This window comes from Caloenas nicobarica, chromosome 2 (assembly GCF_036013445.1).
Source record: "Caloenas nicobarica isolate bCalNic1 chromosome 2, bCalNic1.hap1, whole genome shotgun sequence".
NCBI classification, from domain to species: Eukaryota; Metazoa; Chordata; class Aves; order Columbiformes; family Columbidae; genus Caloenas; species Caloenas nicobarica.
Genome location: NC_088246.1, coordinates 160,842,737 through 160,858,505, shown reverse-complemented (window position 1 = coordinate 160,858,505; position 15,769 = coordinate 160,842,737). Strand labels below are relative to the sequence as shown.

Here is a 15,769-nt window from a genome sequence, read left to right as displayed (position 1 = left end):
GTAACTGCAGAATCTTGATTTTCATAGCCTAGGTACTTTGGTCGAGGTATTTTCATCATGCCAGTTAGTTAGTTGACAGAAATACAGGAGGAAACTAAAATTGATTTGCGGAAAGACACAATAGTCTGCTAGAGAAGATGGGGGGCTCAGAGTTTTAAAGTACCGTTAAACCAAGTGTAGTGCTAAACTCATATGGAAACAGCAAAAAGTAGATTTCGCTGTGGTTACTATTTCATTATAGGGGTTTCATGCGTGTTCTTTTGTGGCTTATGTTCATAACCACAATTTTTGCAAGCATTGCAAGGTATTTTAAAAGCTTGCACATGTCCCCTGCAGAATTATTGTAAATAATCTATACTTAATCTCTTGCAAATGGAGTTATTGTATAGTAGCAGCCATCCCATTTGGCAATCATCAGTTTATAAATGCTCTTTAGGGGCCCGATTTTAGCAAATGCAACAAATTCAAACGAATTAGCGACGTTTAAAACTGAAGTTTCAGAAACGCACGTTCTGTGCACGTTACATTATATTGTTTCTGGGGCGTGCATCACTATTTTTCCTTCCATAATTTACAAGAAACTTTTCATTGATAATACTGGGAAATTACAGCTTAGAAAGCAGGGGGTTCCCGAATGCTTTTCATGTTAGCAGTGCTGGGTATACGGTGTGAATAATTTATACCATGGAAATTCGTTACATCGTGTACAAGCGTCAGTTCCAATTCTATTAAGCGGTGCAACTCGCATTGTACACGTTGCAGAACAGACTTAATCATTTTTAACAGCAAAACGAGGAGATTGTTTTGAAGTTTGTGGGAAGGAATGGTATCAAATACTCATGAAAGAGCTGTGGCAAGATGTAAATTATTCAATACCTTCCCGGAGTGTCATTGAATGTTTTATCGAATACATGCAGCCTGACATACCTTGGAAACCTGGGGAGATTCGCTGCTCGTAATCAAAACGCCGCTGTCATGTTTGCGATGCCGTAACACGGAGTGTTTCAGATCGTACCACAGGGCTTGTAAAAATGTTTAGATTAGTACAGGGAGGGAAGTCTTGGGATCGTCCTTAAATTAGAAGCTTCCTATAGTGTTCATAAAGCAGTAACTGCCTCTTGTGTGATGATTTTTTTCTTTTTAATAATTAATTAAGGGCTGTATATTCACCGTCTTCAGAAATCAGATCTTGGATGTTCTCCTGGACTAACTTAAATGCTGGAAGTTGCACTGATTGGCAGTAGGTTGTACAGAAGATACTCAGTTTTCGTTTGATGCTCATAACCCTGTAGCGGAATGCAGGGGAGAAAAAGGGCTATGACTCTGCTTCAGATGATAGAACTGTAGTTAGGACTTGGGAGGAGTAAATAATAGTGGATTTTAGGGTAGAGTCGTTCAAAATTCGGTCACTTCCGATTTTCTTCCCTCTTCTGGCAAACAGTTCTGGTGCAGGAGCACACAGAATTCAGCTTTGCCAGCCGAAAACCTCAATTACGTTGCGAAAGATGACGAGGAAATCATTGCTTACTGGAATTCTTTTTTTCCCATGCTCAAATTTGCTTTTATATATTACTCTGACCACCTTCTCGCTATAAAAAAGTTGATGTTTTGCATGAGGTAGCAAAGGTTTGAACTATCGTATCTGTTGGTTTGTTTCAAATAAAAATCAATAAAGACCCAATACTTCTTTTTTTCCTACAAAGAAGAAATATTGACACTAAAGGTAAGGTAGGAGCTTTTTATTGGCTGTGCCTGCATCTTCACTGTACTTCTACTTTAAGAAAGTTCATGCTAGTTAACTCTATCAAACCAAATATCCTTTTCCCATTTTATTGTATTCTCTGGCAATGACAATAATTCCGTCCAACATCAGAAAATTTGGAATGCATCTTAATCACGGTGCGCAAAATGATCGGAGTTATAATTGTTGGAACCGCTAGCTTATTTTTTTTGTAATAATTTGTTCAGGAAATAAGTATTCTGGAGTCTGCTGTGTTTTGTCTCACATTGGGTAATACTGTCGTATTTCTTTGAGTTGTGCAAGATTTAGCAGTACAGAAGCATTGTATAATTGGACTGTAATTCCATACAATTGCTTTAGAATAACTCTAGTCTTCCAAATGCAGTCTGAGAGTTTTCTTCATCACTGACTCCCAGTAATGCTGGTGCTGTTGGGTTTATCTTACAGTAGCGTAAATGGTTAATTGTTCCCTAAGCATTTGCTTGTATGACGTCCTGTATACCTGTGCGTGGGAGATGATCTCAGCTGAAATACTCACTTTTTAATGAATAAATTCCTCTTCCCTTGTAGTATTATTATTGTTTTAATGATCGGGCGTTTCCAAGGGCATGAGGGAGAAATGTGAAGGAGCCTTAGTCCCTTAACCATCATCTTTATCTCTGTACAGCTCGGTGAACAGGGTTAGCGGGATGTGGGGCTCTTAAATCACAGAGAACATCAACCCGCATCGTTCTTTATATCACCGAGCCTTGAACAGCGGTCACAGCAGCTGGTCTGTCTGTCCCTAGAAATGACACGTGCCAAAGAACTGTTCCATTTGCTGGTCTTTGTTGTCCCGCAAGGGAGGTATCAGCGGGTTCAGGTAACAAGTGGTATCTCCTGGAACACGCTGAGCACGGGCACCTCCCAGTTGTGTAGTTACGGTCTGTAGGTAAAGCAGGTCCTCGTGACCAGGTGACATTCATGCTTCGGCTCTAATAGGTACAAGATGCCCCAAAGGAAGCCCCAGGCCTTAGCAGAGCTGTGCTGAAAGGTCCTATAGCTGCAATACAAATGTACAAATGCCTTTGGCACCGGCACAAAGGCCAAACCACCTGCAGAATGGTTTGATGATGAGATCATTTCTTTCAGTGCCACAAAATATCAAGTAAGGCTGCTGTTCAGTGAGACAGGGAGGGCTGGGCGGAGAAGAACCTGATGAAGTTCCACAAGGGCAAGTGGAGGGTCCTGCACCTGGAGAGGAACAACCCCAGGAACCAGTACAGGTTGGGGTGGACCTGCTGGAAAGCAGCTCTGCAGAGAAGGACCTGGGAGTTCTGGTGGACAACAGGGTGACCATGAGCCAGCAATGGGCCCTTGTGGCCAAGAGGCCAATGGTACCTGGGGTGCATTAGGAGGAGTGTGACCAGCAGGTCGAGGGAGGTTGTTCCTCCCCCTCTGCTCTGCCCTGGTGAGGCCACATCTGGAGTTCTGTGTCCAGTTCTGGGCTCCCCAGTTTAAGAAGGACAAGGAATTACTGGAGGGAGTCCAGCGACTACGAAGATGATGAGAGGCCTGGAGCATCTTTCTTATGAGGAGAGACTGAGAGAGCTGGGTGTGTTCAGCCTGGAGAAGAGAAGCTGAGAGGGGATCTCATCGATGTTTATAAATATCTCCGGGGTGGGTGTCAAGAGGATGGACCAGACTCTGTTCAGTGGTGCCCAATGATAGAATGAGGGGCAACGGGCACAGACTGAAGCACAGGAGGTTCCATCTGAACATGAGGAGAAAGTTCTTTCCTTTGAGGTGCCAGAGCCCTGGAACAGGCTGCCCAGAGAGGTTGTGGAGTCTCCTTCTCTGGAGACATTCAAACCCACCTGGACACATTCCTGTGTGATCTGCTCAGGTGACCCTGCTTTAGCAGGTGGGTTGGACTGGATGATCTCCAGAGGTCCCTCCCAACCCCAACCATTCTGGGATTCTGTGACAGTGGTCTTCCAGTACTAGTTTTATCAAACATGAGGGGTGATTATCAGCTGGGATACTTGCTCAGAAAGCAGACCTGGTTTCCCTCAGGATCACTGAGTCCAACCATAACCTGACTCTGGCACTAACCCATGTCCCTAAGAACCTCGTCTAAACGCCTTTTAAACCCCTCCAGGGTTGGTGACTCCACCACTGCCCTGGGCAGCCTGTTCCAATTCAGGTCACTCTAGTGACTGTCCCAGCCAAGCTGTTTTGCTTTTCTGATTTTCTCCTGAAATCCTGCTGCAAAAAGCCAGACTTCTCAAGGCTCCTCAGTTAAGAAGGCGAGTCCCTGTAAAGGAGAGAGATCGCTTTACCTATATTTTTTTTTAGTCCGGAGAGTAAAGATGTTCTTCATCCTGCTCTAGATCAGAGTGACTGAAGACTCTTTTTTAGTTTAAAAACATGTTTTCTGTGCACAAGAAGACCGAAGCATGCGTTTTCCTTTATCAAATAAACTTGCCGTACGATAAAAAACCATAATTCTTAGTATTTCTTGTTTGTATATAGTTTGTGTGCAGGTATTTACAGTTTCTAAATATTTTCCTCATTTTATTGATTTCTTACTGGACAATGTATTTCAATGATTTCAAAGCGAAAAAGAATCCTGTAACTTCTGTTTGCAGTGGAATCCTAAGTAGCAATAACTCCTAGTAACGTTTTTATCAAATCCCAATAGAAATCTTGATGACAGGCAGCCCTATCACTTGTTTGAAAAGAAGTTTTTGCCCTGTTGAAACCAACAGGTTGAAATATTGCAATATTTGCTTTTACCATCATGAGTAGGTTGTTAAATATCCTTATTTTGGGGAAGGGCCTTAAAGAGTTTTATAGTTAGGATGTGCTGTATTGGAACCACTCAGAGATGTTAAACATCTTTATAAAATGTCAGGAACTACATTCCAGTTCCTCAAGTAGTCAAAAGAGGAAATTTTTCTCTTAGTTTTCTCTGTTTGTTTTGATTTGATCCTTATTTTTAAGAATCTTGGAACACATCTTTAATTTGGGAGGAAATCTCTATTATTTTTGCCTCGCCGGTTTAATTATCTTTTTTTTTTTTTTTTGTCCTGCTTTTCAGATATGAATTGAGAATTCGATATTTGCCCAAAGGATTTCTAAACCAGTTCACCGAGGACAAACCAACTCTCAATTTTTTCTATCAGCAGGTACGTTTGGTTCTGCTGCTTTGCTGAATGTGCTGCATTTTTGCCGATTTTGCCCAATTTAGAAAATTGTGAATTTTTTAATGTGGATAACATATTACAGCGGAAAAAGAAATTGGTAAAATTCAACATTGCATATTTAAAGCAGAAAGGGCATGAAGCCCATGGTGTCTTTCTTCTTGAGAAGCACTTAGGAATATTTTCCAAAGACAAGGTAATTCTGCTGCAGTCTTCTTAATTCAGATAAAATTTTCTTTTGTTCAGCTGGCTTCTCATCATTATTTGACACTTAAATTAATGAATTTATTTTTGCAAATGTAGATAGGTTGGCAATTTCACTAGAACCACGGAATGTGTTTTCCACTTGCGTTCTTAGGTTATTTTCTTGATTTGAGTATCTCTTATTGATTAGTAAAACTGCATAATAGTGAACATATGTATAAATTAAGCACCTAAATCTTCCTTTTGTTCGCTTAAATAATTTTAAATCATCTGCTTTTAGACTGGTGAAGTCAAATTAAAATTTTATGGGGATGTCTTTTAGAGGAGACTGATTATAGTATCCCCTAACTTTAAGAATCCAAATTCAAATGTAAAGTTATTTATTTGCTATGTCTTTTCCCGTGTCTGGATGGTACATTGTCTATGTTCATACCCTGAAATATTGTTAGTGTTGAACACTTTGTGGTACTGATGACAAGTTGGTGAGATATGTCTTGTTTATAGTTTTAAGCAATACTTTATGCAACTGTTTGGAGGATTAATTTTAACCAAGATTATTTAAAGGAGTCATGAGAGAGATGGAATAAGGTAGGATTAGTTTTAATCTAGATTATTTAGAGGAGTTATTTAGTGGAGTGTTGTCAAGATGGAATGAGGTAGGAATGAGAGGGGTGTGAATTCAGCCAGAATGGCAGAGCTCCAGAACTGCGTCATGAAAGCCCTGGAGTTTTGTTTTGAAATAGGAATTATGTCAAATGAACAAGAATATGAAGTGCTGATACTATTATGCAAACACCAAAGGCTTCTACTAAGGAAAACTATTCCCATGGACTATGCTCTTCTTGTTGCGTCTTTGCCACATTCCAAAACATCCTGATTTTAAGTTGCAAACTGTAATTCTGGAGCAACATCCCCTAAAATTGGGATATAACTGGAGCTGGTCCAGATGGCAGAACCCTCTGCCCTTGTGAACAGAGCTGAGGAACCAGGGAACAGTAATTCTGATAAAATTTTCATTTGAAATTTCTAAAAAGAGGAAAACATGATCCTCCCCTCTGTCCGATGCTTCATCTGAAAGCAGAATAGAATTAACATGCTTATAATTTCTTGTCTTCTGTCCTTTATTGTCCCCATGCACATTCCTGCCTTAGGTAAACAACGTTTGATTTTTTTAATGTGCGATGGCATTTTTGCATTGATGTGTGGTGGAGGTGACTTCTGAGAAGACAATTCTGGGCTAATTTAACTGATCTGTGTGATAGGCTCGTTTCAACCTAAAAATGTCTGGATTTTGGCAACTTTTTAGTACTGCAAGGGTTCTTCTGGAAACAATAAATACAATCATGTTCCTTTTTACTTTAGCGACAAGTGACTTTCTTCATACCGGCTTTCAACACAGATTTGTGTTTCACGTGATGCAAAAGCGAGTGATGAGTTCCAAAATATTTTCCTAAACTCCGTCATTCACCCATTCAAGAGCTGGGAAACCTGCAGCGTCCTCTCATTTGTGCCTCAGAGAACTATTTCTTTCAAGCCAGGGATTTAAAATGCCAGAGGAATATTTTTAAGCATTTTCTCAGAAGCACGTTTGTACTGACTTGGGGGAAATGATTAGAAACAGATGCGAATGGCTCGGAATAGCAAGAAGGTGGGTGAAGGTCATTAGGAACTGATATGCGAAGATGACACCTGTGTGTATCTGACAGTGCCCTAAATCCTAGTTTTGAAATATATATAAAATATATATAAAATGAAAATCAGAGGTTCTTGTCTCCCTGCTCTGCACACCGTACCAGTTTTTCTCTTCTCTCTTCTCTCTTCTCTTCTCTTCTCTTCTCCTCTCCTCTCCTCTCCTCTCCTCTCCTCTCCTCTCCTCTCCTCCCCTCTCCTCCCCTCTCCCCTCTCCTCTCTCCTCTTCTTCTCTTCTTCTCTTCTTCTCTTCTTCTCTTCTTCTCTTCTTCTCTTCTTCTTCTCCTCTCTTCAACTTATCATAAATTATTTCTAAATCCATTTCTTCCAAAGTCACTGGTTTTTGCTCTGGGCTCTTGCAAGGTATTTTGGGTCTCCATTATCATGGAAATCAGGTTCACAACTTTCCAGAGCTCTTTCCATGATTCTCTTTGGCTCCATAAGTTGCACTTGGCCTCTTGAACAAGTTAAGGCAATTACTTTTATCTGCTAAAGTGTTAAGGCAACCCCACTGGCTTATGAAAAGAAGGCAGAAAATGAATTTGAGTAGGGAATATAGAAGGAAATACGTTTTTTCACCTTCTGTTCCTCTCTCATTGTCATTCCCCCAACATTTTAACATCCTCATCTGCTAACCACAGCTCACAAGGAGATAGGTCATGTTGGATATACCGTGTTTCCCCAAAAATAACACAGGGTCTTACATTAATTTTTGCTTCAAAAGATACCTTTTTTTTTTTTTTGACATGTATAGCTCCCTGGACACTCTTTAAATTGACCTTTTTTATTACCTGTAACTAGGGCTTATTTTTGGAGTAGGGCTTCTATTTCGAGCATCCTCAAAAATCCTGAAAAATCGTGCTAGGGCTTATTTTCGGGGTAGGTCTTATTTTTGGAGAAACAGGGTAGGTAGGATCAACAGAATATACATAGAATAAAACATTCTCCAATCTCAAAAAAAAATCTCTTGAGCTTTCTGCACAGAAATAACTATGTTAGAGATGGGGAACATAGGATCAAGTCACAGAATTAAAAAAAAATCCAACAGAATAACACTTCTGTAATCAAATTGGCCTTTGTCGGTATAAAAATCAAATACATTCTTGTCTTGTGTGTTATAAATGAGAGAAAAAAAGATTTGGGGGACCAGATGCTGCACATGACTAAATCTTTCATTTCAAGCTGAGGCTGAGAACCCGTTGCGAACTTGATGACATCTAAACACATGTTGTCTGACTTATTAAAAATGTAGAACATCAAATTAAAAAGTTCACGGAGAAAAGAAAGGAATATGGTGACCTCTGTCACCCACATGGGTTTTTGAAAATGTAATTCTTTTCTCAAACTTGAGCGACAGGATTGTTGAAAAAGACGCTGAAAATTTTGAGTAAGGGCCTGAATCCTCAAGCGATCTTTGTCTTCCAGCAAAGCACAGAATCTTTGTAAAGACAAAAAATGTTACCTTAATCACTGTCAACAGACTCGCTTTATCCACGCAGTCCACCCAAAGCGCAATTATCGGCTGTTAAACTGAAAACTGTGTTTGGAACTTCACATGCATGACTACTCCTGTTCCCTTCAATGGGTGCAGCGCCCTGGATAAATTGGAGCAAACTTTGAAGTAGTCTCAGCTTTGACTTAATATGTGAAATATTTGTTTTTCCTTTTTATTTTTGCTTTTTTTAAATCCTTTTTAATTTTTTTTATTATTTTTTTTCCCCCCCTTAATTTTGACTATTTTAAGGATGCCATGACCCTTGGTTTGCATATTCTTTATTTTCAAATCTGGATGAATCAAGAACCTACGACTGGAACGGTTTGTAGCGTGACGTACAGTGTGTAATCGGCGGCGCTCGTTCTGCCATCTGCGGTGGGCGGAAGCCGTCCTAATTAAAAGTAGAAAAGCCGTGCACTTAACGAGACTTTTCCTAAGGGTGCCACTGGTTTGCGATCTGTATGGCAAAGCATTAAATTGGTGTGTTAAAATCATATGGATGTTATGAAACTAATGATGAAATGATATTGATACCATGATACTAATAATAACATAATATTGATATCGTGACACTAATGATAAAATAATATTGATACCATGGTACTACTAATAAAATAATATTGATATCATGGTACTAATGATAAAATAATATTGATACCGTGATACTAATAATAAAATAATAATGATACCATGATGCTAATGATAAAATAATAATGATACCGTGATGCTAATGATAAAATAATAACGATACCATGATGCTAATGATAAAATAATATTGATACCACGATACTACTAATAAAATAATATTGATATCATGGTACTCATGATAAAATAATATTGATACCATGATACTACTAATAAAATAATATTAATACCATGCGGTTCATTGAAGTATCTGTGGTTTAGGTTGTGTTTCGGCTTTGAGATTTGAGGCTGATGCTTAAGCCATTTTCTCTTGGCTAGAGGAGTTTTGTGTTTGGGACACATAATTTTCCATCCCGGTTGAGGGCTCTGATCAACCCACTAATTATCTTTTTGTTTTCATTTTTTGACTGATCTGTTTGGAAGGTGTCAAGGGTAGTTTTGTGACAGGTCTTCAGAGGTGTCTTCTCTTTTTTTCTGTTCATTAAATGGAGCATTTAGGTGCTGATTCTGTATTGACTGCGTTACTCCCTTGGGCCCAACTGCGCAGAATTTCGGCCAAATTAGGCAAATGGGATCCCACCTAGGGCTGTTGGAATTGTGAGGTTAAGGTAAAAATAAAGCAAAAATGGGGAAATGCCACATTTCTGGTTGTCTGTAGGGTTTATGTTCCAGCGTCGCTTGTGTGCCGTTGGATTGTGCACCCAAATCCGAACCAAAGTGAACTCTAATCCTGCCCCCAAAACCTTCAATGTGAAGTACACGATTGCTCAGGAAAAATACTGTCGGTAATTTTTATCAGTAAGTAACCTCAAGAGGGAAACAAGCATGAAGGTACAAAAATTAAAGAATTAAAATTTTGATTTTGGGAGGCGTAATGAAAATTAGACTTCGCTTTTTTTTTTTCCTTATAATTTTTGGGAGCATTTCCAGTTTTTTTAATAAGTGTTGGTGTAATTCGTGGCCAGCGTCTTCCTTTCGCTCTGTTCCTGCGACGTGGCCGTTGGGAGGTGGAAATAAAGGGCACAGACTTCTCTCTTTTGCCTTAATAGTCGAGTGAGGAACGAAAGCCATATATCGCATCGGGATAGAATACAGCTCTTAAAAACATTCCTATAATGAGAATCAGACGTAAGCTACTTGAATTGCCTTCCTTTTATTGTGGGACAAGAGCCTGCACACATTTATCCTTCAATAACGTGTTGACCTCCAGTAATTGGAGATGGTTTATCCCTTGATGAAAAGGGAAAAAGCATCTGAATGGGGAGGGGGAAATGGGCTCTTGGGCATCAGCTGGTCCATTGTTACCGCCCGTGTGCCAGAAGAATTTAAAAGTAACTTTTTTTAGATCCTGAAGAACAAGAAAAAGTCGGGTTTTTTTGTCAGAGTACAATTTTTCTCTGTGCTGCTTGCGGCGTGGAGTTGTACATATATATATATTTTTATATACATATACATATATATATATAAAAATGAAGGGGACCACAGAACTGGACTGTGTTTTGGTTTTTGCCTTTTCAAATGAAGCAAAATTTGTGTAACGTGCAAGAGGAGGAGTTGCAAGCAAAGAGAGGACGATTTCCAAGTCAGGGCAGGTAAATGATGTTCTGCAAAAATGGAGCTGAGTTCGGTGCCACAGGGATTCTGTGTTTCACCAGACAAATGCGATACATAAGAAAACCGGTTTTAAAAGACAAGAGGGAAAAAATGATACTTGTTTTCTTAAAAAAAAAAAGTTTTCAAAGTTAGAGGAGGCAAGATTTCTTGTGGACAAACGGCCTTTTTTTACTCTGTAGTGTTTGCGAAGATGATAATATTTAAAATGTATTTCCTTAAATGAAAATTATCTTTTATATTGTGGTAGATAAATGCATCATGCAAATTAAATTATTTTTAAAACTTTGTCCCCCAGTATGTAGGAAATTTTAAGTCTAGGCAATTGCTTTAATAACTTAATGATAGAAGTTTTATAAGGCTTAGGTGCGTGAGATATAATTTGAAATGCAGGCTGGGGATTAGACTCTTTAACCTAATTAAATAACAACATCTCTTGCACCTTAATAAAAATAGGAGACCTAAAGCAATGACTTTGACAGGAAAAGCTTTGAAGAAAATCAAGGACATAGGGAGAAAAGCTGGCGCTGTTCCTGATATCGGCAGCTTGTTCAAATAAGAAAATAAAACAACAAAAAAAGATCTTTCAGGAGGAGTTAATGGCTGACACATAAACCGTGCCCTAAAGCGAAGTGGTAATAATGGAAGAATTACTTTAAAAGGATATTTTTAAAAAAAGATAAAAATATAAATCAAACCGAACGTCACTTGTCTGCTCCTCACAGCTTGTAAAAGTAATTATATGTGAGATACGAGGAGTCGGTTTCTTGAAACTGCTGAAATTCACAATTCCTCATAAAGTGCTCGTTTTTTAACTGCAAAAGTTGATTTACGCTCTCAGAACTGCGCTGACACTCTCGTTGTAGATCTTGTTTGTATCCTCGTGTAGCTACTTGGGCGTCTTCCAAATGTTCCGTGTCAAATGTCTGATTTCTGCTGGCGGTGCTGTACGATGGGAATGTAAAACATACCCCTATTCCTAAATATCAGTTAAATAGTCAAGATCAGCCCGCAGAAAAACGGCAGCTCCGATTTAAAATTTCTACCTGTCAGGCGGAGCGGCGAAAATAGTGCTTGTGGGCTTTCTTGCAGTCATATGTGAATTACTCTTAATTTAAGACAATAAATATAAAATGCTCGGGAGAGGTTTCCATGTACTGATGCGTGGATATGTGTGTGTTAGTGATCTCGAGCAAAATGTTATTCTGATTAGTGTATGAAGTCGTACATAACATACATTGGACCGAAAAAAGAAATTGAATTATGTCGATAGTTGGGTTGATTTTTTTTTATTCTGGAAAAAGGGAAATTCTGTGTCAGAAAAGTATAAAATGAGCCGTTTGCAAGGCCACGCTTAGTAGGTTGAGTTACTCTACGGCTCCCAAGAGCATAGTCCTACTTTGCGGAGGCGCTGGAGGCAGCGCTGGATATTGCGGTGACATCTGGAGCTCGGCCCGCTCGGCCAGAAGGGCCCGTTTCCAGCCGTTCTGTCCCTAACAATGCCGCGATTTCCCCCCTCACCCCATCTCTAATGCCCTTATTATTAACAGAGGAGCTTCCAAAATGAGTTAGAGATGGCAAAGATCACCGCTAGATAATAGAGAGGCCGTGACCGTGGGAGATGAGGAGGAGGAGCAGCCGAGGGCAGATGGCAAATGGATGTTGTCCTGAGACCGGATCGGTGCTTTTAGCTCCACTGGAAGAGGCCAGAGCCTTAATTTTCCCTAATGTAGGCTTATCTCCTGTAATAAATCTAATATTATCAGATGGGTAAATAGGGGTGGAACCGCATATGTGTTTCCATTCTGTGCATCTTTTAAAAACTGCCATTATGATCATTAAGGTGGCTCCTAACGCTTTCGGGTTTTGTGCATATGGTCCTTCATCCAAAGCAGATGAGGGACAAGTCTTTGAGGGTTAATTTTGCCTAATATTTCTGAAGCTGTAGTAAGGTGGGTTGGGACCCTGTTCTTTGAGGCTGCTTATTCTGATGTTGTGTAATTAGACTTCAGTAAGGCCTTTGACGCCGTATCCCGCAGCGTCTCCTGGAGAAGCTGCAGCTCATGGCCTGGATGGGTGTTCTCTGCCGTGGATACAGAACTGGCTGGAGGGCCGGGCCCCAAGAGCTGTGGTGGACGGAGCCAAATCCAGTTGGCGGCCGGTCACCAGTGGTGTCCCCAGGGCTCAGCATTGGGGCCAGTTCTGTTTCGTCTCTTTATCGGTGATCTGGATGAGGGGATTGAGCGCACCCTCAGTAAGTTTGCAGATGACACCAAGGTGGGTGGGAGTGTTGATCTGCTGGAGGGCAGGAAGGCCATACAGAGGGATCTGGACCGGCTGGATCGATGGGCTGAGGCCAGTTGTCTGAGGTTCAACAAGGCCAAGTGCCGGGTCCTGCGCTTGGGTCACACCAACCCCAGGCAGCGCTACAGGCTGGGGAAGAGTGGCTGGAAAGGGCCTGGGGGAAAAGGACCTGGGGGTGTTGGTGACAGCGGCTGAACATGAGCCAGTGTGTGCCCAGGTGGCCAAGAGGCCACCAGCATCCTGGCTGGTGTCAGGAATAGTGTGGCCAGCAGTGCCAGGGCAGTGACCGTCCCCCTGTGCTGGGCCTGGGGAGGCCAAACCTCGAATGCTGGGGTCAGTTTTGGGCCCCTCATGATAAGAAAGGCCTTGAGGTGCTGGAGCGAGTTGAGAGAAGGGAACGGAGCTGGGGAAGGGGCTGGAGCACAAGTGTGATGGGAGCGGCTGAGGGAGCTGGGGGTTCAGCTGGAGAACAGGAGCTGAGGGGAGACCTTCTGATCTCTGACCTGCCTGAAAGGAGCCTGGAGCATGGAGGGGGTTGGTCTCTGCTCCCAGGTAACAAGTGACAGGATGGGAGGAAATGGCCTCAAGTTGTGCCAGGGGAGGTTTAGATTGGATATTACAAAACATTTCTTCATGGTAAGGGTTGTCGGGCATTGGAACAGGCTGCGCAGGGCAGTGGTGGAGTCACCATCCCTGGAGGGGTTTAAAAGACGCGCAGATGAGGTTCTTAGGGACATGGTTTCATGTTGGACTTGGCTGTGTTAGGTTAATGGTTGGACGTGATGATTTTAAAGGCCTTTTCCAACCGAAACGATTCCACGATAAAAAAAGCTGGAATTTAAGAGTTGGTAAATTACAAGAAATATTTCACTGGACTGTCATGGGACCAATGTCACCAGAACTGTTGCGTTTTAGTGTAAAATGAAAATCCTGATTGAGCAGTTTTGTAGAGGCTGACAGTGAGCTATTACGTACCCCAAGACCCCCACAACAAACACCACCAAATAACCCCAAACAACAACCAAACAAAACCAAAAAACATGCTCAAAATACCTTCACGTGTTAGAAACCTGAATGTTTAAGAGCAGGTGTTAGAACTTACCCTCAGGTATTAAAAAGGAGAATAAATAAATAAGTATTCCAGATACAGGAAGATTATATTTGTTAATATAAATGCTATTAAGTGTAAGTACCTCTTTTTTAATATACAGAACACCAGCTAAAAATATCCAGAGAGAACAAATGAATAAGAAGAAAACGATGTAATGTGAATCTTCGTTTTCCGTGGTTCGTTAAAATGTTATAATTACGATTCTTATGCTACCTACTGCTGACGTACTGAAGACCTTTTGTTTCTTTGTTTGCTTATCTATTAGAAATATTTTCTGTGTTCTGGCGGTGATTTTTTTTTGTTATGTACTTAACTCTTTAGGGGTTACGGAATCACTGAAGTGCTATTTAAATGCAGTTTTCAAAGCAATGCCCATTTGGAAAAAAAAAAAAATAAAAAGGACTAAGTTATGTAAGTAGGTCATAGACATTGAAAGTAAAGCAGGAGAAGTAGATTGCTTATTTTTAAACTGTCCTGAAAAACTGGAGATTATCCTGTGGGAAATTTCTGGGTAACATTAAATGAGCTGGGAAAGCCAGTGTAGTGGCTAATTATTGATTTTTGCCCTTTTTGAGATGCTATTTGATAATACTCTTGCGAAAGAATTTCCAGAGTAGTTACACTTGAAAACTCCATAGAAATAAGTTTAATAATTTCTAAGGGTATAAACAAATTTAAGCCTGAAATATATTTTTAAGACACAGCAAGTCATTTTTTTTTAAATCCCTGAGCTCCTGCAATGCATTCAGCACTAATTTCAGAATGATTTTTTACTCTTGTTGTCATTGAAGAAATTGAAATCCAATGTGGTGTTTCTATGAAGTGCCCTGACAAGATGTCTTGTCAGCCCGAGTGAACGTTTTTCTGAAATCCTGCAGCTGCGTGAAATAAATCGGGTGCAGCAAAATGAAGCAGATGGCTTTGGAAAGTAGCAGCTGGGAAGGGAAAATACGAGGCCCGTGATCGATTTCTCCTTAAATCATGTGTGCTGGCGTAGGGCTATTCTCTCATTTCTCCCTCTCCCCAAACATGGGCTTTCCTCTGTCTCCAATATTTATTTTCAATTATATCAGCTGGGAATTTCTAGCCGTTTATGGAGCTGGGAAAGTGCGCATTATTTCCTAGGAAATTTTGAGAAGTTGGAAGTTACACCCTCAGTAATTTGCCCATTCAACTAAAAGAACAAATATTTGAAAAGTCTGACATCAGAAATAAAACCAGGCTTTTGTTTCCATGCCTTCCTTGTGGAAAAAGCTCATTAGTTCGTGGTTCAGCGTTCACCTCCTTTCTTTTTTTACAGTTTAAGAGTATCTTCAAACTTTTAATGCTTAAAACTATAAGCGAGATTTTTGCTCTGGTGAACCAATGAAGAATGGTGACCAAAAAAAAAAAATTTAAAATAGCATTGGGGACAAAAAGCAAATTTTAAAAAGCGAATTCTCACAGAATATCAGGACATTGATATGTCAGGAAATACGTTATGGCATAGGATTATATTGGACTTGTGAATTCCCATTCATTTTAAATACTACTGCCCTTTGTAAGCACCTATTCATTGAACACAGTGTGAATTGGGGGTGAAGTGGCAGTTTCGTTTCACATTTTATTTTATCAGGACTTTTCCTGCCTCTGAGAGGGGCATTTGTGCTTCACATTCATATTTTCCACATATTGCATCCCTTCCTTGTATAGCAGTAGCCTGTTTGTAGCTATCGTGACCACAAAGGTAACTACAAATGTGAAGCGTAGCTCACACTTTAATTTTTATTGACCAGCCTGTGAAT

At 40.4% G+C, this 15,769-nt stretch overlaps 1 protein-coding gene across 12 annotated transcripts in view; it reads left to right on the top strand.

Moving 5' to 3' along the window:
* PTK2 (protein tyrosine kinase 2) overlaps positions 1–15,769 on the top strand; it is a 204,495-nt gene that overhangs the window by 97,782 nt on the left and 90,944 nt on the right. For all 12 annotated transcript variants that reach the window (XR_010605715.1, XM_065627419.1, XM_065627417.1 and 9 more), the window contains one exon: positions 4,824–4,911. Coding sequence is in view for 11 of the 12 variants with exons in the window: in XM_065627419.1 (XP_065483491.1) it covers positions 4,824–4,911 (88 nt within the window). In the remaining variant the exon portion in view is untranslated. The remainder of the gene's footprint in view (positions 1–4,823; positions 4,912–15,769) is intronic.